Source organism: Schistocerca nitens, chromosome 9, assembly GCF_023898315.1.
Source record: "Schistocerca nitens isolate TAMUIC-IGC-003100 chromosome 9, iqSchNite1.1, whole genome shotgun sequence".
NCBI classification, from domain to species: Eukaryota; Metazoa; Arthropoda; class Insecta; order Orthoptera; family Acrididae; genus Schistocerca; species Schistocerca nitens.
Window position 1 is genome coordinate 436,097,838 of NC_064622.1, and position 22,940 is coordinate 436,120,777.

General features: G+C 43.0%; 1 protein-coding gene across 1 annotated transcript in view; it reads right to left on the minus strand.

Moving 5' to 3' along the window:
- The window catches only part of LOC126204297 (uncharacterized calcium-binding protein B0563.7-like), a 532,738-nt gene that overhangs the window by 384,768 nt on the left and 125,030 nt on the right, over nt 1–22,940 (minus strand). Inside the window, exon 3 of the mRNA XM_049938684.1 lies at nt 8,777–8,909. Within this exon, the coding sequence (XP_049794641.1) occupies nt 8,777–8,909 (133 nt within the window). The remainder of the gene's footprint in view (nt 1–8,776; nt 8,910–22,940) is intronic.

A 22,940-nucleotide genomic window follows, 5' to 3' on the forward strand; every position in this document is an offset into this window, starting at 1 on the left:
TCCCTGAGTCAACAGATGGGGATGTCTGCAAGGCAACAACCATCTGCACGAGCACTTCGACGACGTTTGCAGCAGCATGGACTATCAGCTCGGAGGTCATGGCTGCCGTTACCCTTGACACTGCATCACAGACAGGAGCGCCTGTGATGGTGTAAACGACGAACCTGGTTGCACGAATGGCAAAACGTCATTTTTCGGATGAATCCAGGTTCTGTTTACAGCATCATGATGGTTGCATTCATGTTTGGCGACATCACGGTGAACGCACATTGGAAGCGTGTATTCGTCATCGCCACACTGGCGTATCACCCGGCGTGGTGGTATGGGGTGCCATTGGTTATACGTCTCGGTCACCTCTTGTTCGCGTTGACGGCACTTTGAACACTGGACGTTACATTTCAGATGTTTTACCACCCGTGGTTCTACCCTTCATTCGATCCCTGCGAAACCCTGCATTTCAGCAGGATAATGCACGACCGCATGTTGAAGATCCTGTACGGGCCTTTCTGGATACAGAAAATGGTCAACTGCTACCCTGACCAGCACATTCTTCAGATCTCTCACCAATTGAAAAAGTCTGGTCAATGGGGACCGAGCAACTGGCTCGTCACAATACGCCAGTCACTATTCTTGATGAAGTGTGGTATCGTGTTGAAGCTGCATGGGCATCTGTACCTGTACACGCCATCCAAGTGCTGTTTGACTCAATGCCCAGGCGTATCAAGGCCGTTATTACGGCCAGAGGTGGTTGTTCTGGGTACTGATTTCTCAGGATCTATGCACCGAAACTGAGTGAAAATGTAATCACATGTCAGTTTTGGTATAATATATTTGTCCAATGAATACCCGTTTATCATCTACATTTCTTCTTGGTGTAGCGATTTTAATGGCCAGTAGTGTAGTATAACAGTTCGTGCAAGGCCAAATCTTGATGATCCCATGCGGACTGCAATCACATTTGACTGTGTCGTCGTAGCAGCATGGGAAGGCGCAGGGTTTGTCTGTTGAAAGCCCCATAACAACAATTTGCACCGAACCGTGTGCTCGGAAACACTGGTGTCTGCACCAGGTGTCAGATCTGCCACAGATGACGGTCAAACCTGCTTAACCGAGCAGTTAAGTCTCTGATATCCACGTTCTTTGATGGGGCGTGGACGTCCAACATCTTGTCGCCTACTTGTGATTTTGTAACGTGTCAATTTCTCTCTCTCAGCGTCTGATATATTTCAGAGAATGACGTGAAAATTCCCTTGATCAGGTATTGTTCATTACACTGCTCTGTAATTGCAGGTCTGGATTAACATTGCGAGTTGGTGCTTTCACTTAACTGAATTTTTTTGGGAGAATTCGTAGTCCTTAGTGTTGGATGCGCGGGGTATGGATCCTCTGAAGGGAAATTTGTTGCTATAATTGCTATAAAACTGATTTACTCTGTGTAAGGGGTCTGACCACAGTTAGTGACACCGGCCTTGACTTACCTCAGCTCACGCTGCAAGAGGATTGCGGAACACGCATTGTTCCGTCGAAAGAAACATGGAATTCCTCAGTAACAACGTGACGGTGGGTCCTGTCATGAAGCAGCATTCGCGAGGCAATGGTTTGTCGACAATTACGTTCCTGTAGTGGATTGGACTGCCCAGAGTCCCGGCTTGAATCCAATGTAACATCTTTGAGGCTAGTTACGACGTCGACTTTGCTGTAGATCCCAAAGTCTGACGTCACTACTTTCTTTGGAACGCCTCTTGAGGAACAATAGGCCGCCATTTCTCCACAGACATAGAGACAAAGTAATCGAAAATATCCGTAAGAGAGTACAAGTGGTCGACGGCATTCATGTTGGGTGATCTGGGTGGCCAAACCATTCACCTGTAAAGGTGAAGGGTGGATACGTCCCATATGAATGAAACTTCCTGGCAGATTAAAACTGTGTGCCCGACCGAGACTCGAACTCGGGACCTTTGCCTTTCGCGGCCAAGTGCTCTACCAACTGAGCTACCGAAGCACGACTCACGCCCGGTCTCACAGCTTTACTTCTGCCAGTACCTCCTCTCCTACCTTCCAAACTTTACAGAAGCTCTCCTGCGAACCTTCTGTAAAGTTTGGAAGGTAGGAGACGAGATACTGGCAGAAGTAAAGCTGTGAGACGGGGCGTGAGTCGTGCTTCGGTAGCTCAGTTGGTAGAGCACTTGCCCGCGAAAGGCAAAGGTCCCGAGTTCGAGTCTCGGTCGGGCACACAGTTTTAATCTGCCAGGAAGTTTCATATCAGCGCACACTCCGCTGCAGAGTGAAAATCTCATTCTGATCCCAAATGAATGTCCAGTAATAGGTGTCTCGACACTTGCGATAAGATAATGTACAGTCAACTTGTATTGCGTAGCGAGGTTCAATACCAATCGTATCAGTAAATATAAATAATTTTTTTCGGTAACTGTAGTATCGACAGCAGTACCAAACGTTCGATAATTTTGTCGTATCATAAGTGCTGGAATCCACAGTATCAAATGGTGTTGTGGCAAATAATAACCTTTCACTAGTAGTTTAAAAACAATTAAACTGTTTTCAGTATCTAGGTAGAATGCACGAAAATGTAGTAGTAAAAGTTACACAGCATATACAGACTATAATAATCATACACTGAGGTGATAAAAGTCATAGTATACCTCCTAGTATCGAAGCGAACCTCCTTTGCTCGGCGCAGAGCAGCAGCTCGACTTGGCATGGACCCAGGAAGTCGCAGGAAGTCTCCAGTAGAAACAGTGCCGTGATTTCACCTCTATAACCGTCAGTAGCAGCGGAAGTGTTACCGCTGGATCATTTTGTGCACCAGCTAATCCCTCGATTACGTCTGACAAGTGGGTTCTGCGCCACACTCGAACACTTCCATCAGTTCTTATGAACTGAAATCTGGACTCATCTGCCCAGGACACGGTTTCCCAGTCCTTTAGGGTCCAACTGATGTGATCAGGAGCCTAGAAGAGTCGCTGCAGGCGATGTCCTGTAGTTAGCAAGAGCATTCGCTTAGTTCATCTGCTGCCATAGCTTATTAACGCCAAATTTCGCCGAAGGGTCCTAACGGATACGTTCGATGAACGTTCCACATTAAATGCTTTGGTTACTTCACGCAGTGTTACTGGCCTGTTAGCACTGACAACTCCATGCAAACGCCACTGCGTTGTTCGTAGTGAGAGGCAATGTCTGAAATGTGGTATTCTCGACACACTCTTGACACTGTCAATCTCGGAACATTGAATTCCCTAACGATTTTCGAAGAGAATTGTCCCTTGCGTCTAACTCCAACTACTATTCTGCTTTCAAAGTCTGTTAATTTCCATTTGTATGGCCACAATCACGCCGGAAACCTTTTAACATGAGTCACCTGATTATAAATGACAGCTCCGCCAATGCAGTGCCCTTTTTTACCTTGTATATGCGATACTTCCGCCACCTGTATATGTGCATATCGCTAACCAATGACTTTTGTCACCTTAGTGCATGAGGTTCCAGCGACATATACTGATAAAAGTATCTATACTCTACCGAGGAAAAGCGGTTCGAATAATGATCTTGTTTTCAGCTGTTTACCGAAAACGTAGTACAATACCCATATTTTGCTTTGTACTGGAGTAATTTTGTTGTTTTTCAAAAAATTCTCTTGTAATTTTTCTTCAAAAAATATCTCGTAATGATAGACTGTAATAATGGCACGTATGGGTGGCATAAAATTTATGTCATGACTCGTATGTTGTTTGCGATTGCAATATTTCTCCTTTAGTCCTCACGTTTGTATTTGATTTCGCACTCCATTTGTTTTATGGAAACATAGACTAATTTGCATAATTCGTTTTGTTTCATTAATAAGTCCTTTTTCTGGTATACGGCAAGCATCAAACTACGTAAACCATCAATAACTTTTGGTTATTTCTGTATCGACACTTTTGTTTCTATATTACACAGTTATCGAAAGAATTTTAGGTATTGGTATTGATATCAAATATTGTACGAAACCTGCGATGTAGTAGTACATCCTGAAAAAAGTTAACTTGTCTCCGGCAAATAATCTTCTCGCGGAATCCACTGTGACGGCTGCGAGCGACTGGTTAAGCTGTCCTCGTGCAGGGCAAGGAAGTGTTCGTGGACGATGCGCTGGTCGAGTTTTGTGCGGTCACAACGTGGAATTTCACTTACCACAGTCTTCTGTAGCGTAAAAGACCGGATAAGACAAATCAGATTTTTACTTCATGGAGAAGATCGTGGACAATGAGATTTTTTTTGAGTTATCAGTCTTCTGACTGTGCCACACTACTCATATAGGAGGAACACTTGGAATATACATCTTCAGTTATTTTCTGAATGTATTCCAATATCTATCTTTCTCTACAGTTGTTTACCGTAAACAGCTCCCTCTAGCACCATGGAAGTTATTCTCTGGTGTCTTAATCGATGTCTTACCACCCTGTCCCTTTTTGTTGTCAGTGTTTTCCATATATTTGTTTCCTCACCGATTCTGCGGGGAACGTCGTCATTCCTTACCTTATCAATCTACATAATTTTAAACATTCTTCTGCAGCATCACATCTAAAATGCTTCAAGTCTCCTCTATTCCGGTTTTCAATACCATACAGCCCTGTGTTACAAACGTGCATTCTCAGACATTTCTGCTTCAAATCAACGCCCTCGCTCCGTCCGTCATGGGTTATTTTGCTGCCTAAGTCGCAGAATTCCTTAACTTCCTCCACTTCGTGTTCGCCAATCCTGATGTTTAATTTTCATGGTTCTCGTTTCTGCTGCTTCTCATTACTTTCGTCTTTCTTCGTTTTACTCTCAATCGATATTTTGTATTCATTAGACTGTTCATTCCATTCAGCAGACACTGTTATTCTTCAGCACTTTCACTGAGGATATTAATGTCATCAGAGAATATTATCATTGTTATACTTTCACCTTGAATTTTAATCCAACACGAACCTTTTATTTCTGCCATTGCTTCTTCGATGCGTAGACTGAACAGCAGGAGCGGAAGACTACATCTCTGTCTTAAACCCTTTTTAATCCCAGCACTTCATAATTGCTCTTCCACACTCCTTATTCCCTCTTTGTTCTTGTACATATTGTATACTACCCGTCTTTCCCTATAGCTTACTCCTACTTTTCTCAGAACTTCGAAAATCTTGCACCACTTTACATTGTCAAACGCTTTCTCCAGGTCGATAGATCTTATGAACGAGTCTTGATGTTTCTTTAGTCTTGCTTCCATTATCAACCACAATGTCAGAATTGCCTCTCTAGTGCCTTTACTCTTCCTAAGGCCAATCTGGTCGTCATCTGACACATCCTCAATTCTGTTTTACATTCTTCTGTATGTTATTCTTGTCAGCAATTTCGATGCATGAGCTGTTAAAATGATTGTGCGATAATTCTCGCACTTGTAGGCTCTTGCAGTTTTCGGATTTGTGTGGATCATGTTTTTCCGAAAGTCAGATGTTATGTCGTGAGACTCACACTTTCTACCCACCAACATGATAATTCGTTTTGTTGCCACTTCCCCCAATTATTTTAGAAATTCTGATGGAATGTTATCCATCCCTCCTGTCTCATTTGATTTTAAGTCTTTCAGAGATCTTTTGTATTTTGATTCTAATACTGGATCCACTGTGTCTTCTACACCGACTCATGTTTCATCTTCCATCGCGTCATCTGACAACTCTTCCCTCTCATAAAGTCCTTCGATTTATTCTTTCTACATATTCGCTCTCTCCTCTGCATTTAACTGTGGAATTCCCGTTGCACTCTTAATGTTACCACCCTTGCTTTTAGTTTCAGCGAAGTTTGTTTTCACTTGCCTATACGCTGAATCAGTCCTCCTGACAATCATTTCGTTTTCGATTTTTTCACATATTTCACGCAGCCATTTCGCCTTAGCTTCCCTGTACTTGATGACACATCCTCAATTCTGTTTTACATTCTTCTGTATGTTATTCTTGTCCATTCCTAAGTGACTTGTGTTTCTGTATTCCTGAATTTCCAGAACATCTTTGTACTTCCTTCTTTCATCAATCAACTGAAGTATTTCATGTGCTACCCATGGTTTCTTCGCAGTTATGTTCCTTTTACCGACAGTTTTATTTCAAAAATCGGTGATCGCCCTTTTTAGAGATGCACATTCCTCTTCAACTGATCTGCCTACTGAGCTGTTCCTTATCACAGTATATATAGCCTTAGAGAACTTCAAGCGTTCCTCTTCATTCCTAGTATTTCCGTCAGTCTACTCTTCATCATTACTAAATTCTGATATGAGTCTATATCTCTTCTGGTCACACCTTACAATTCAATATCTCATTTCGGAATCTCTGCCTGACCATGATGTAATCTAATTGAAATCGTTACAGGTATATCTCCTCCTCTTGTGATTCTTCAACAGAGTGTTCGCTATTACGAACAGAAATTTATTGGAGAACTAAATCTTTCTTCTCTCTCATTCCTAGTACCAAGCCCATATTCTCCCGAAACCCTTTCTTTTACTCCGTTCCCTACAAACGAATTCCACTCCTCCACGACTATTAGAATTTTATCTCCCATTACGTTCTGAATTACGCCTTCAGTATTTTCAGATTTCCTCTGTCTCTTCATTTTGGTCTTGCGACGTCGGCATGTATACCTGAACTGTCGTTGTAGGTGTTGGTTTGCTGTCGATTCTGATGAGAACAATCCTATTACTGAACTGTTCACAGTAACTCTACTCCACCTTCCTAATCATAAGGAGTCCTACTCCGGTTATATAGTTTTCCGCCGTTGTCGATATTACCTTGTGCTAATCTGACCAGAAATCCTTGTCTTCTTTCCATTTAATTTCACTGACTCCCACTGTATCTAGATTGAGCCCTTGCATTTCCATTTTCAGATTTTACTGCTTCCATACCACGTTCAGATTTCCGACATTGCACGCCACGATTCGTAGAACGTTATCCTTTCGTTGGTTATCAAGTTTTTTTTCTTATGGTCACCTCTCCCTTGGCAGTCCTCTCCCGGATATCCGAATGGGAGACTGTTCCGGAATCTTTTGGTAATGGAGAGATCGTCATGATACTTTTCAGTTACAGGCTATATGTGCTGTGGATATACGTTTTGTGTCTTTAATGTAGTGGTTTACATTGGTTTCTGCTTCCTCAGTCTTCTGCCTTATAGGGACAGTTTCCCACCCCCAAGTACAAGAGAGTGCCCTGAACCTCTGTTCGCTACTCTGCCCGCTCTGACAAGACCATTGGCAGAATGAAAGTGATTTCTTATGCCGGAAATTTTCGGTCGCCGGTTCTGATGTTTTTATTCAAAATCTAAGCGGTGGCGGAGTTCAAACCCGGAACCCAGGATGTTTTGATTGTTATCCAAGAACTCCACCCCCCCGACCACTGATTAGCCAACGAATTCCAAGATGCAATCTACGTCACAACCAGAAATGGGAGGCGCCATACCGGACGTCGTCGTATTCAGCTGAAGCCCTTATTCGGTGGGCTTTGTAGTACAGTGTACGTCTTACCAGTGTATGCTGTTTCAAAGCACGAGCACTCTGAGGACCACTGAAAACCGCGCCGTTGTTGGTATGATTTGTGGTTAAAGAAATTTAGTATTTGGTTGTTTTTTTATTATAACTTGCACGTTATGAAAGCAATGCACTGCGAGGCAATAGTGCACTGAAGACGTATCATAGACTTGTCGTTTTGGTATGATTTGTTTGCAATAAATTTCAGTTAATGAGATATTGGCAGTAGAAAGCATTAGGCCACTGTAACACAAAAGACGTGTGGGTATGTTCGTGGTGATATTGTGGGTGGGTGTGGGGAGTTACACTCTCAAAGTTAGTTCCTTCGCATCCTGGAATCTTTATTTTGTTTGTTCACGTTCGCGTTTTCTAAAAGATTGTGGGGCTTTCTTAATAATGTAATAGTAGTATTATGTATGATATTAGGTGTTATGTATGTATAAAAGCGTTCTCTCTCAGGAGTGAGTTTGTTCAATTTCGTGAACATGCTGTGAAACACACACACACACACGCACGCACACACGAAGGTGAACAACCGCATAGCTCTAGCGCGCGCGCACGCTCGCGCATTATGTGGAGTAGAGGAAATTTAACAGTAACATTGCAGTTAATAAATAATTTTTTGACTGTATCTACAAGAAACCTTGCACAACTTAGAGTGGGATATTTTCCATTTTCGTGTTCAAAGTCTTGTACTTACAAGTTCTAAAAGTTCTGTTACAGAATAAAAACAGTGATCCGGTAAGAATGATTTAGGACTTTGCTCAGACTTCGAATGATGAAATAATTTTTATCTTGTGTGGAAGACCGTAATAAATTTATATTGCATAATTTGTAATTGAGACTTAATAAGCTGATGTCTTACTAACCAGACACGGAATTTTCCTTTTTGCCTTAGGATACTAAAATTTTTATCTATGTTCACTACATACAGAACAACATGTTTAGGCTCTGAACGGCGGATGAAATGTGCTTTTTAATAGATCTAACATAGCAGTTTTGCGCGCTTCATTTTCATGAGCAAACTGTGTGATCCGTGAGCCATGTAATGCCGACCACTGCCGCTGTAGAGCGCTGTGGTCTCAAATCATGGCGAGGAGCACGTTATGTTCTGTGTGATGAACCAGCTGGTTTCTAAGAGTTTCTAGGAGTGCACCTGCAGCCACGGGTGTAGATGGGCTGACGGCGTCGGCTGCAGCGGACAGCGCTGGTGATGTTGCAGGTGCGGTAGCGAGTACTCACCATGAGGTCGCGCAGCTGGTTCACCAGGGGCGAGGTGGAGAAGAAGTTGCCGACCACGGAGAAAATTTTCCCTTCCAACTTGGCGCCTCGTGTGGGGAGATGGCACGTCTGCTCTCGTCCCTCGCTGCCGTCGCTGCAACATCCAAGCATAGAAGAGAACAGTGCCGCGGTCCTTTGTCAGGCTAACACGCTTACTGGGCTGCTCCGGTCGCTTGATCGGCCGAGTGCATTGTGCACTGTGCGCTTAACATGCAGACTGCGGTGCAAAGTAATGCGACAGCACCAGGCCAGAAAAGGACAGGGTAGTATTGTAGGATGAAAACTTCGAGGGATAGTGTCATCTAAATCTACATCCATACTGTGCAAAGCACTGTGTAGTACACAGATGAGAGTACTCTCCCGTGCCTCTGTGAACTGTCTGTGTATTACTCTTGTGGCCCACAAGCTCCTCAGATGTGAGCCCTCTAGTAAATCCGTGAGACCAGTTCGGACTTCAATTCCGTCACAGTGCCCTTATCCAGGGTACTCTGTTTAATCGGAAAGGGTTTACTTCGTCTGCGAATAACAGCCTCTTTCCTCTCTGTGTCGAGAATCGTGTCTTTACTGTATCTGTTCAGTGTGGGTAACTCTATACCTCTTGAGTTTGAACCTTTAGCTCAGTTGAGCAGTCTCCACTGGAATCTATTCGCAAAAGGGCAACTGAGCTTCATGAAACACACCCAACAATTCAGCGCCACAATAAAAGGATTTAAAGCGATGTTTGTTTATAAATAAAAGGCAACGGTGAAGTGATACATTCATAATTTTGATTTGCAGCTCCTTGTATTGACCGTGTTTGCAGTTAAAATTGTTGGATGTGAGGTCCGCCAGTTATGCTAAACACCGTTTTTTCTCAGTACCCAAACATGTTTCGACACCACTGTGCGATCATCAGTGGGTTTTCGTTTTTATTTATTCTGCAATGTGAATATTTTTGTTAAATGATAATAAAATCATGTGCATCTTTAGTTCAAACAACAGATCGTTTCTATTTGTGAATACCTTTACATTTGGCGTGCATCAATTTTCTGGATCACTTGTGTGTTAAATACCACAGGTAGCTTGTAATCTGCAACCAAACGATGTTGATGCGAAAATTTTTTGCTGGGAGTTAACCTATCTTCTAGAATGTAATTTAGTTTGTCGCGATGTTTTCGCGCTTATATTCGTTTTTACTTACTTTTTCGTGTGGTAAGCTCTTCCATTCTTCGCATCATGCTGAGGTGTTGTGATGCACACGTAACTATAACAAGTACATTCCATAAATAACGTAGTACTTTTCACCTCACCAAAACACAGTGTGATTGTGGTTTGTTGTGAGTCCCAGCCCAGTCAATGTTCAATTGTTCACCAGAGAGTTCGGCGCCAAATTTGAATTTTGTTTGCATTTTATCATTGTGTGTGTGTGCTTCAATTTTAGCGTGTTATTTGTTCGGAACTCTATGGACGTCAGACGACTGAGCGGATCGCGGCACAACACCGAAATGGCGGGAACCACGGAAGCAGACCACGGAGGAAAACAAGTCTACACCAGAGCCATAGATATAGAAATCGCCCTTTGTTTTTAGATCGCATAAAAATGATAATTTTATTGTGTATTTTAATTTTGATAAGTACAGATTTTATCCTTGACATATACATATTTTAATTAAGTATTTTTAGAGGTAAAAGTTAATTACAAAAACCTATTGAATACAGTATGTGCATATGTAATGTAACAAACGTACCAGACGCCACCTGTCGGTAATACTGTTATAATTAATACAAATGACGTGCATTCTGCCAACCAATTTTATGTGACGCAGCATGTGAAGGTTACTGGGTGTGGACGCGTTACTCCTGTAACCGAAATATCAGGTACGCTCTGGTAGATTTGATGTTTATTAGATAGGATGAAAAAGGTTTGCATTCGTGAAATAGTAAATTAGTATCATTATCGTTACAGATCTGAAGATGGTTCTAGAGGAACCGAAACCAGTCATATGAATAAACATTTTGCAATCAAGACGGATTATAAGTAACATTGTAAAACCACTGATTGCGGCTATCCCATCAGACATTTTATCTGTTTTTGCAAAAATTGTTCCGTAGCCTGAATTTAAAAGACAAGTCATTTATGAATATTTAATACCCGCCGATAGATGAGATGTATATCAGTGCCAGTGATGATGTGACATTACACGACAGTTTTTTTCCAAAACTGTCCCATAACTGAGATAAAATCTAAATTAAAAAGGCAAGTCAAATCGGAATAAGTTATCCCCACCGGTAAACGAGATATGTATCAGGACCAGCGATTGACCTATCAGTGATGCAAATCTATGTCCTTCTATCAAATCTTCCTGTTAATATTAACTTTCTCGGCAATCAGTGTACGACTTCGCTGACGTAGCTCTTTTATACTGGTATGTGTTTATTAGAATTAGCGGCAGATCCTCTAACAAGATTTAGATTTGTCAATGTTTGTCAGATAATTTATGATTCACTTTATGTAATAACGAGTTGCTTGCCGGGCTGTGAAAGCCCATGGGATGTCTACCGGCCGCCGTGTTATCCTCTGCCTTGCAGTGTTATGCGGATGCTGAGTGGAGGGGAACATGGGCAGCACTCCGCTCTCCCGACTGTTTTGTAGACTTTCCAGACCGTGCAGCCGCAACTGCTCCGTCAAGTAGCTCCTCAGTTGGTATCAAGAAATGTGTCAGATCGACAGGGAATTACTCTACTCAGCATCCCAACCCTGTGCTTGTGCAGTGGCACAGTGTCTCTTCTGAAGAGAGCACATTCCCTCCCCTAGCATGCTCCCCTCGCTGGTAGAAGACTTGGAAGCAGCCGTTGGGCGCACACTTTTCGAAATTTCAGTTTGTTCTTAATGACGGCATGAACTCTTCCGAGGATCATTTCTGTCTCTGCAGCAATGGCTGCTACCGTAACTTGCCAGTCTTGAGTAACGAGGGCATCCGCCTACTTGACAATGGCATCGGTAATGCATTGTGGCGTCTCAGACAGTGTTGTATCACCAACGACATGTGTCCTCCCTGACTTTCTTGTGCCACGCATAAAAAAAAGGCAACGCACCACGAAGGAATTATTCTAACGGGACGGAAATCGATAGATGTTATATACATTTACAGGCAATCAAATGATTATATTTGTGGAAAAATTGGATGATTTATTCAACAGAAAGAGCTTAACAAGCTGAGCAAATCAATAACGCGTTGATCACTTCATGGCCATTACGCACGCAGTTATTCGGCTTAGCACTGATTTAGAGAGGTTTTGAAAGTACTGCTGATGGATAAGAAGGATATCGTGCCAAATTCTGTGTCGTCAAAATCTCGAGATAGGTGGAGGGCCCTGTCAATAATGCTCCAAACGTTGTCGGTTGGGGAGAGATAAGGCGACTTTGCTGATCTGTGCAGGCTTTGACAAGTTTGAAGACAAGCAATAGAAACTCTCGCCAGGTACGGATGGGTGTTATCCTGCTGAAAAATAAGCCCAGGATGGCTTGCTATGAAGTGCAAAAAAAACGGGGTGTAGAATATCGTCGACCCACTGCTGTGCTACAAGGGTGTCGCGAAAGAAAACCAAAGATTTCCTGCCATTAAAATAAATGGCACTCCAGACCATCACTCCAGATTGTCAGGCCGTATGGCGATGGATAGTCAGGTTGGTATCCCACCACTGTCTGGGGAGATCTCGAGGCACGTCTTTGCTGGACATTGGCTCTCAGTTCGAAGCCAACGCACCACGATGGAATCGGTAGATATGATGTTCACGTACAGACAATCAAATAGTCACAAATTTGGAAAAATTGGTTGAATAAGTCAATAGCGCAGTGGTCAACCTCTGGTACTTACGCAAGCAGCTATTCAGCTTGGACCTGATTAAATAGAGTTGTCTGACATTCTCGTGGGGGATATGAGCGATATCGTACCAAATCCTGCCCAAGTGGAATGCTAGATCGTCAAAATCCCAAGGTAGTTGGAGGGCCCTGTCCATAATGCTCCAAACGTTGTCAGTTGGGAATAGGTCAGGCGAACTTGCTGACGTAGCCATGATTTGGAAAACTCGAGGCCACGCATTAGGAACTCTCACCGTGAGTGGGTAGGCATTATCTTGCTGGAAAATAAGTCCAGGACGACTTGTCATGAAGGAAAAAAAAAAAAAAAAACAGGGCGTAGGATATCGTGGACATACCACCGTGCTGTAAGACTGCCACGAATGACAACCAAACGTTGTACATCACATCTAATCACATCTACCGATTTCCGTCCCATTCGGATAATTCCCTCATGCTGTGTCGTTCTGTTTGGATTAGAGTGTGTGATTATGTAGTGCGGGAAGATGTTTTAACAACAGTTACAGTTTAAGTGCGTGAAACAGTTTACAGGTGGCGATAAGAAGAAATACAAAATATAAAAATATCTTAAATAAAGTATTTAAATAATTTAAACCGTCAAGACAGCGCGTACCCCTCGGGAATGGAACAAGGAAGTAGAAAGACAAATTTAGAGTTGGTAGAGTAGTTGAATGTATAAAGAAGCTTCCACGACTGAGGATCCCCATCGAAAACCGATAATCGCGGCTGTATTGATTCAGAAGTGGGAGTGCGTTTAGCGTATGAAAATTACATTCATTCTTGCAATTAAGTACAGTCATTGGATACTTTTAGCCAACTGCAAGTACAAAGAAGAGAATTATTCGGTATTCAGACATTTATCGCCGAAAATATTACTCCTGCTTTTAATGTCTTTTTTATCAGTGCTATTTCCGTAAAGCTTATTCATACCGTAACGAGTAACTGAAGAACTGAAATTGACGCCGAACCCCTATGGAAAAGATAAGCAAACTGGAATACATTTACCGCACGCATACAGCGAGAAATCAAATGGGAATTTTGAGGCCAGACTGGACGCTTTGTCTGCAATTATCTCCGCTAGGCAGCGCTCCGTACTCGTGAATGCACGGCCAACAGGCAGTCATTTCAAAAAGCCATTCAGGAAGCTCGTTACGCGAGTAATAGCGACGCTCAGAACAAAACGAATGTTAAGCGTTTGCCGGTATTCACATACATCCATTACCCTGTAGTATCTAACTAATTATCTAGTCGATGAGAGCCACATTTTATGTGTGTGGCTCAGCTATTATGAGCCTTTAACGTACAGGAAAACATAGCTGACAATAGTGGAATTGTCAGTAACGCAGAATTTTTATTTCAAGAATATGCTGATACACAGATATATATTTGAGGTAGACTTGAGAGCAAAAAATTAGTGAACCATTTCTGAATTCAACCAACATACCGTAGCTTCTCGCAGGCCATCTAAACGCTAAAACCCTGTGGGGTACAGTCGTTTCACTATACACAATGGTTAACACAAGAGATTATTAGAGAACACTGCGCATCGTGGGAATCAGTCCAGATGTAAACTAATACCACAATACAACAAATATTAGAAAACACTTTATTAGAGATGAGACAGTTCCACACCACTTTTAAATTAAACGTCATTGCAATAACTGACACTGCGGAAGTCACCACACCTATTAAATGAGATGAGAGTTGTTGTTCAAGATACAAATTTGAACCCACTGTTAACAAAAAAAGTTTGCATGTCTGATCGAGACACAACTAGGCATAAATAGACGTAATATATCGAAGTTTTCACCTGTATCAGGACAAGACCAAACGTCCGAACCTGGAGATGAATGACGATACGTGTAGCACCGCCTTGGGAACCCCGTGAAGCTCATATTGTCCCTGAGAAGTTACCGAAAAAGATAGGTCATAAAGTGCAACGTACAAGTGTGTGAAAGGCCATGAAGTAAAGTTTTGGTTATGGACAGGGAGTAGAATCCAGTATCTATATGAACTTTTCAATAAGCTCAGTCAGATGTCAAATATTAAAAATGTCCACCGATACCGTGATATTGGAACCTGAAACGACGATACAAATGACTTTTGCCTGGCAGGGATTCGAACCCGCTACCTTTCGCTATTGTTTTATAGCTACGAATAGACATGAAATATTTATTGTTTCTTCATAATTATTGAGATGAACACATGTTCGGCTAGAAGTAATGCAACGAATAGTTCTGTGATGCATTGGGCTCCAACCTCGAACATCTCGTTCTTATTGACCCTACACGAAGATGTGTCAACTGCAAAATTCCCTTTCACTTGTAGTTAAGATCGCGCCGTACGTAGAGAATTCGAGGAGTTTGACATCGGCCAGCTGTTGTGGCCGAGCGGTTCTAGGCGCTTCAGTCTGGAACCGCGCTATCGCTACGGTCGCAAGTTCGAATCCTGCCTCGGGCATGGATGTGTGTGATGTGTGATGTCCTTAGGTTAGTTAGGTTTAAGTAGTTCTAAGTTGTAGGGGACTGATGACCTCAGATACGTGCCACAGTGCTCAGAGCCGTTTGAGTTTGACATCGTGAGGAAGGAACAAAATGATCGGACAGTATCATCTTGAAAGGTTCAAATCAAAAGAAAAATTGGAATCGGAGATCGAATTCCAGTCCACTGCCAATATTTTCATAATCTCAAGGCCACTTAAAATAATAAATGAAGATGACATTACATGACGATTAGTTCGTGAACTAAAATAACATTACTACTGTAAGAAACCTTACAAGAGACAGAGTTTCTGGAAACAGCAACTTCCGCCTCTGACAGCCAAAACTAATCTCACTCTGTTCCAGTCAGTACCGGATGGACAGGTTTAATGTTGATTTGGAAATATGGCACAGTCCTGCACTCCTTACTTGACGTTACTTAAGGTGAACACGGTACGTTTGTGGCTGTTAAATACTGGTACCCCCAGCGCGAATCGAACCCAAACCTTAGTCACTACAAGCTAACCTCAGTCCAACCAGCCACCGAATTTCACGTGTGTCAGCGTCATGTTTTTGTCATAATGGGGTTTGCAGCACACGGTACGAGAAATGTTGACTTCCACTTGAGCTCTTGTTGTGAATAACCTATTCGTAGTCTAGTAATCAACGTCGTGCAGTTCGAAAGCAAACTCATGATATCAGACCCATTCTTTCCCTTTCTGTTTCAAGGCGTATTCCGTCTGTCTGACAGAAGGTCAGAGACAGTTTCGTTCATTTTCTAACCGGCCAGTAATGGAAAATTCTTGCGGAAACATGTTTGTGAAAGCGCTCGATTAGTGTCTGTCACGGTAAGACCAATTTCAGCGCCACCGTCCTGCGGCCACTTCATACAGACCGGCGTCCTCCCAGGTGGTCGCGACACGTCGGGAATTCAGCCTATGATCTCCAGCGAACCTTATGGTCTGGATTTAGCAACTATAACATTATGTAACGTTGCGTATGATAAAATACTATGGTTCAGCATGTTCTGTAGCGATTTTGTATGGCATGTTGCTACAAGCATATTGAACTGTGGGCTTATTTTGCTCAAATTTGTAGCGTAGCTCGTGCTATGACAGCTGGAATATTTCTAATTTATGACGCTATCAGGAGCGTAGTTTATGCATTAAAACGGAGCCTAAAGCGGAGTTAAGTCTAACATTCGCGACATTATATTTTGTTTTAGTTTTACAAGAGGGTAATACAAAACATCTGTGCCCTGGATGGAATGAATGCTATCGAGAAACTCAAGTTGTATCGTTTCAAGTAGGATCGTTTTGAAATAAATTAATCACCACATTCAGGAAGACAAACAGGCGTTGAGAAGGGCATTTCTGCCATTTACTACCAGGTCAATCACAGCGCATGCGATAACTGGCACGTGTGTCAGTTAACTTTCACACGACACTTGACTTCAGTTGACAATTACGCTACAACGTCCACATGTTGTGACGAGGCAAAACAAGTGTTGGGTTATTGACACAACCCTTGGAAGACGCAAAAAGTCTACTAAGGAGACCGCCAGCACTAAAGTTTATTATGGCTGTGCCCTCTTGTAATGTTTTGTGGTTCTTGGCTGGATGAGGAGATGGTCGTATGATAGGTGGGTGGCCGGTTGCATCTCACTACATTACTAAATGCACACGTGATTAAAATATACTTTATTACAGGAATCAACTGAGTGCCTAATTTCAATGATGCCCGTGTCCATATCACAGCTATATACACTACTGGCCATTAAAATTGCTACACCACGAAGATGACATGCTGCAGACGCGAAATATAACCGACAGGAAGAAGATGCTGTGATATGCAAATGATTAGCTTTTCAGAGCATTCACAAAAGATTGGCGCCGGTGGTGACACCAACAACGTGCTCACATGAGGAAAGTTTCCAACCGATTTCTCATACACAAACAGCAGTTGACCGGCATTGCCTGGTGAAACGTTGTTGTGATGCCTCGTGTAAGGAGGAGAAATACGTACCATCACGTTTCCGACTTAAATAAAGGTCGGATTGTAGCCTATCGCGATTGCGGTTTATCGTATCGCGACATTGCTGCTCGCGTTGGTCGAGATCCAATGACTGGAATCATTGGGTTCAGGTGGGTGATACGGAACACCGTGCTGGATCCCAACAGCCTCGCATCTCTAGCAGTCGAGATGACAGGCATCCTGTCCGCATGGTTGTAACGGATCGTGTAGCCACGTCTCGATGCCTGAGTCAACAGATGGGGACGTTTGCAAGACAACAACCATCTGCACGAGCAGTTCGACGACGTTTGCAGCAGCATGGACTATCAGCTCGGAGACCATGGCTGCGGTTACCCTTGACGCTGCATCACAGGCAGGAGCGCCTGCGATGGTGTACTCAACGACGAACCTGGGTGCACGAATGGCAAAACGTCATTTTTTCGGATGAATCCAGGTCACATTCGTGTTTGGAGACATCGCGGTGAACGCACATTGGAAGTGTGTATTCGTCATCGCCACACTGGCGTATCAGCCGGCGTGATGGTATCGGGTGCCATTGGTTACACGTCTCGGTCACCTCTTGCTCGCATTGACGGCACTTTAAACAGTGGACATTACATTTCAGATGTGTTACAACCCGTGGCTCTTTCATTCGATCCCTGCGAAACCCTACGTTTCAGCAGGATAATGCACGACCGCATGTTGCAGGCCCTGTACGCGCCTTTCAGAAAATGTTCGACTGCTGCCCTGGCCAGCACATTCTGCAGTCCTCTCACCAATTGAAAACGTCTGGTCAATGGTGGCCGAGCAACTGGCTTGTCACAATACGCTAGTCACTACTCTTGATGAACTGTGGTATCGTGTTGAAGCTGCATGGGCAGCTATGCCTGTACACGCCATCCAAGCTCTGTTTGACTCAATGCCCAGGCGTATCAAGGCCGTTATTAGGGCCAGTGGTGGTTGTTCTGGGTACTGATTTCTCAGGATCTGTGCACCCAAACTGCGTGAAAATGTAATCACATGTCAGTTCTAGTATAATATATTTGTCCAATGAATACCCGTTTATCATATGCATTTTTTTTGTGTAGAAATTTTAATGGCTAGTAGTGTACATTGACTACGTTTCCTCACAGTTAGCTAAGATGAGAGGCGACGACTATCACTGGGGAAGACTAGAGGACAGTGCGGCATGTTGAGATGCAACGCGAACTGAGTTCCGGTGCGACGTACTGAGTTACTGACAAGGGAACCTCCCCATCGCACCCCACTCACATTTAGTTATAAGTTGGCACAGTGGATAGGCCTTGAAAAACTGAACACAGATCAATCGAGAAAACAGGAAGAAGTTACGTGGAACTATGAAAAAATAAGCAAAATATACAAACTGAGTAGCCCATGGCAAGATAGGCAGCATCAAGGATAGTGTGGTGTGAGAAGCGCCGTGGTCCGGTGGTTAGCGTTAGCAGCTGCGGAATGAGAGGTACTTGGTTCAAGTATTCCCTCGAGTGAAAAGTTTTATTTTCAGACAGTTATTGTCTGTCCGTCCGCCCGTCCGATGCGAGGTAACTGCGCCGTAGTATGGGGACGCTACACCTAAACAAGCATAGAAACACACGTCAGTCGACTACAGCGCACGGAAGAGAGAGTATTCCTGCTAACGAAGCTCCCTGGCTGGCAGTTGACTGTTCGCTACTTTGGACGAGAGTGCATTAAATACGTGAGATGTATTCGGTGGGCAGTATGAATCCAGCAAATATAGCTCGCACGGTTTTGCGATGCGGTCTCAAAACACAGACACAATTTATTACAGTGAACAGAGACGTCAATGAACGAACGGACAGATCATAACTTTGCGAAAATTAAGAAAGTAAACTTTTCACTCGAAGTAAAATCTGAACCAAGGACCTCTCGCTCCGGCGCTGCTCACTCTAACCACGGGACCACGGCGCTCCTGGGATCAGATTCTCTTTGATGTTCCCTATCTTACGCATGGACGACTCAGTTTGTATATTTTGCTTATTTTTTCATAGTTCCACACAACTTGTTCCTGTTTTCTCGACTGATCTGTGTCCAGTTTTTCAAGGGATATCCACTGTGCCAACTTATAACTAAACCAGAGGGGGGTGCGATGGGGAGGTTCCCTTGTGAGATTGAGACAGCTCGGTCGGCGGCTGCGGCCTGTATGCACGCTGCCCAAATGGCATTATCGGCGCGTAGGCTGAGGGCGTGTCTTTGTCTTCTCTTGTCATAGGCGCGCCTAACTCATCGCCTGATATACAGTCTTCCCTAGCGCCGACCGGTGTGCTGGCGAAGGCGTACGCCAACACAAGGTTGTTCGACCTTTTCTGAAATATTGCTGAGTACTGAGCGATCATTATCTGATGGCACTGACGGAGAACATCATAAACGTTGAAGGAAGCCAGCACAGCTGATTTTTTGGTATAGCGAATTAGGGGAGAGAGTGTCGCAAATGTTTTTTTTCTTTTTTTCCCTTGAGGTTGCAGGATGAGGGGGCAGTGGAACGAGTTGGGGATGCAATATTAACAAGAAACACTTTTTCACTCAGGCACGTTATTTCTATGGCGTTTTAGCGACCATCTTTGTCCTCTAAATACAAACAGTTTTTGTTGGCAACGCCGTACAAAGGATGATGTTACAATTGTAATAACAAAAGAGAAATTAGAGCTCGCACGCAAAGATTTTAATGTTCGTTTTTCTCCCGCTTCATACATGAGTGGAATGCCCGAGAAACTGAAATGATTCTGTGAACCCTTTACGAAACGCTTAATTGTGAATTGCAGAGTAATCGTCTACCATTGCTATGTAAATACAGTGCCTCAGCAGAACATAATATCCGTCGTACAGCTCTTATTGTTTCAAAGACATTGGGTATACGTTATAAGCGCACAAAATGTGAATGATATACTATATACACACAATTAATTGGCAAAGTTGCAATTAAAGCCATTTTCTTTTAAAATCCATTTACATATCTTGGTAGAATACGTATTTTCTTAAGGTTAAATCTAATGCAGAGCGCTTGCAGGAAAGAATAGTTTCCTATGTTGTGCGATTGCAAGGCAGTTGAAATATTTTGTGGTAGCTACGTTTATCATGAGTGTATTCTTTAACATATTTTCCGTTAAGAGTAGATGTCCCTGCTCATGTTATAGCAAAATAGCTCTATTTGCGTTAGTTAATATTACAGACTTGGGTGAGGTAGACGAAACGTGTTATCCTTCAAGGGATGAGGTTGGCTTTGCGTCCTGAGTCTGTACTAGGCGGTGTCTCAACAGGTAGGAGGTCCCACGGGCTGGCCGACCAGCTACAGCCTGATGCTGATGCGAGACCGAAGCGATCGAGAGCTTTAAGAACTTCATCAATACGAACTGCATGCTTAGGTTTAAAATAATTATCAAATCTAAATCTGGTTTCATTGTGCAACCTCTTCCAAATAACATTATCATTATTATATGGAAAATGTGAACCAAGTTCTTTAGCATACTAATACTAACATAAACAGTATTAGCAGGTTCAGATACAATAAGCAGTTCAGTGGAATCGACAAAGTCATTAAGTTTGCAATTTGACAGCATATCCAAAGCTGTATTCAGCCTCCTCTGATAAGCTGATTCTTTATCAATTTCTGTCTCGATTTCCTCAGATTCGGCTTTCGAAGGCGGTTTCTGATAATAAAAGTATTTTACTGTAAACCCATACATATCAGTTACTGTTTTAGAATATATTACTCTGTCATACAAACACATGAAATTCTTAAACCAACCAGACATATTAAACGAAGCCGATTCTGTGAACTTAACAAAATTTGAAAAACTTTTTCCACCACTATACTCAAAATTAAATGTAACATAATGATATTTGGTCCATAAACCAACAGATATAGGATTCTGAGGATTTTTAACGATTTTAAGCAGACGACGATTTCTTTTACCCGAGACGGGCCAGCGTGGTCGCAGCGCATGGATCTGCCTCTGCCGCTCCTTTTGACGTAAATACGTGTACTTCCTCTCCTGGCATCGCTGTAAGAGTGGCAAGGAGAAATACACATCAGGGCATTTGTTGCAATGACTCACTGGGAGAGGTCAACTTGAGAGAGAGTCGTCGCTCTATTTGAAGGAGGTCGATGTTCCATCAGAGAAGCTGCCAGGAGGTATGACGTGCCACATACCATTGGAACGAGATGGTGGGGGAACAACCTCGAAAGAGGCACTACCAACAGAGCTCCTGGTTCAAGCAGGAGGAGAGTGAGTTCACGGCACGAGGACAGGGAGCTAGTGTCTAAGAGCACACGAAATCCCTTTCTGAACACGTAGCATTTGCGGCTGGAGACCAACTTCCCTGACTCCAACAACACCATTCGCAGAAGGCTGAGGGGCGCTCGACTGCACATACGATGATCCGCTGTGAAACAGGAACTGAGCGAATACAATGTTTTAGACCGATTGGCATTTGTGGAGCTCCAACAGAATGCATCGTGGGAAAAATGTAATTAGTTCAGATGGACGCTTTCAAAGTGCTTTGCGTTATTTCAAATACATCTATCTGTTCCCCTCCATCCATTAATACATCCTCCGTACTCGATAAATTATGCGAACGATTTCGTCTTACATTTATTCGTTGTTAATATCTCCTCCATTCTCTCTGTCACTCTCTCTCGCCTCTCTTACACTATCGACTCAATTGCCCTTCTACTCTGTTCTCCCAGAACATTACAAACAAATTTAGCGGTTTTTATTGAAACTGTACGTTTTCATTTAATTACTGCTTTCTTTACTGTCATTCCTATCAAAACCTATGAAACTGTGTTCTTTTACATCCCTTTACCCATAATCCATTCTTCGTTTTGAAAATATTCCTCCACTGTCCTAAGATAAAACGAACTGTGGCTCACTTCTAAGTAAATAATAATTTTCAAGCTTTTCACTCTTTTATTTTGCACTTCTGCAGTCCTATATAGTCCTAGATCCCACCGTCCTTCCTGCTAGCCCTCTCTTGACAACTGCATTCACATCTACATGAATTCTTTGCGACTCACAATGAATGGCTTGGCAGGGGGTTCTTTGAACCACTGTCACATTATTTCTCAAGGCGCTTCAGTCTGGAACTGCGCGACCGCTAAGATCGCAGGTTCGAATCCTGCCTCGGGCATGGATGTGTGTGATGTTCTTAGGTTAGTTAGGTTTAAGTAGTTCTAAGTTCTATGGGACTGATGACCTCAGATGTTAAGTCCCATAGTGCTCAGAGCCATTTGAACCATTATTTCTCTACCGTTCCACTCTCAAAAGGCGCATGGCAATAATGAATAACTAAACCTTACCGTGCAAGCACTGATGTCTCTTATCACAATAGTCATGTCTCCTATGTATGTCGTGGTAAACAAAATATCGTAGCATTCAGAAGAGGTGGTTGACGACTGGAATGTAGAGAAATCACTTCGCCGCAAAATAAAACCTCTACGTTTCAACGATTTCAATCTATACTCGTTTACCATATCTCGTTACACAATCTCCCCTATTTCGTGATTATACAAAACGAGCTTCGCTTATTTGTTTTCGATGTCTTCCGTCGCTCCTACCTCGTAGGCATCCCATACCGCGCAGGAATACATACGAAGAGAATGAAGAAATGTGTTGTAGGCGGTCACTTTCATTGATGTGTTGTATCTTCTACATATTCTACGAATAAAACACAGTTTCTGGGTTTCCTTCCCCACAACATTTTCCGTATGACGGTTCCAGTTTGTTTTTGATCG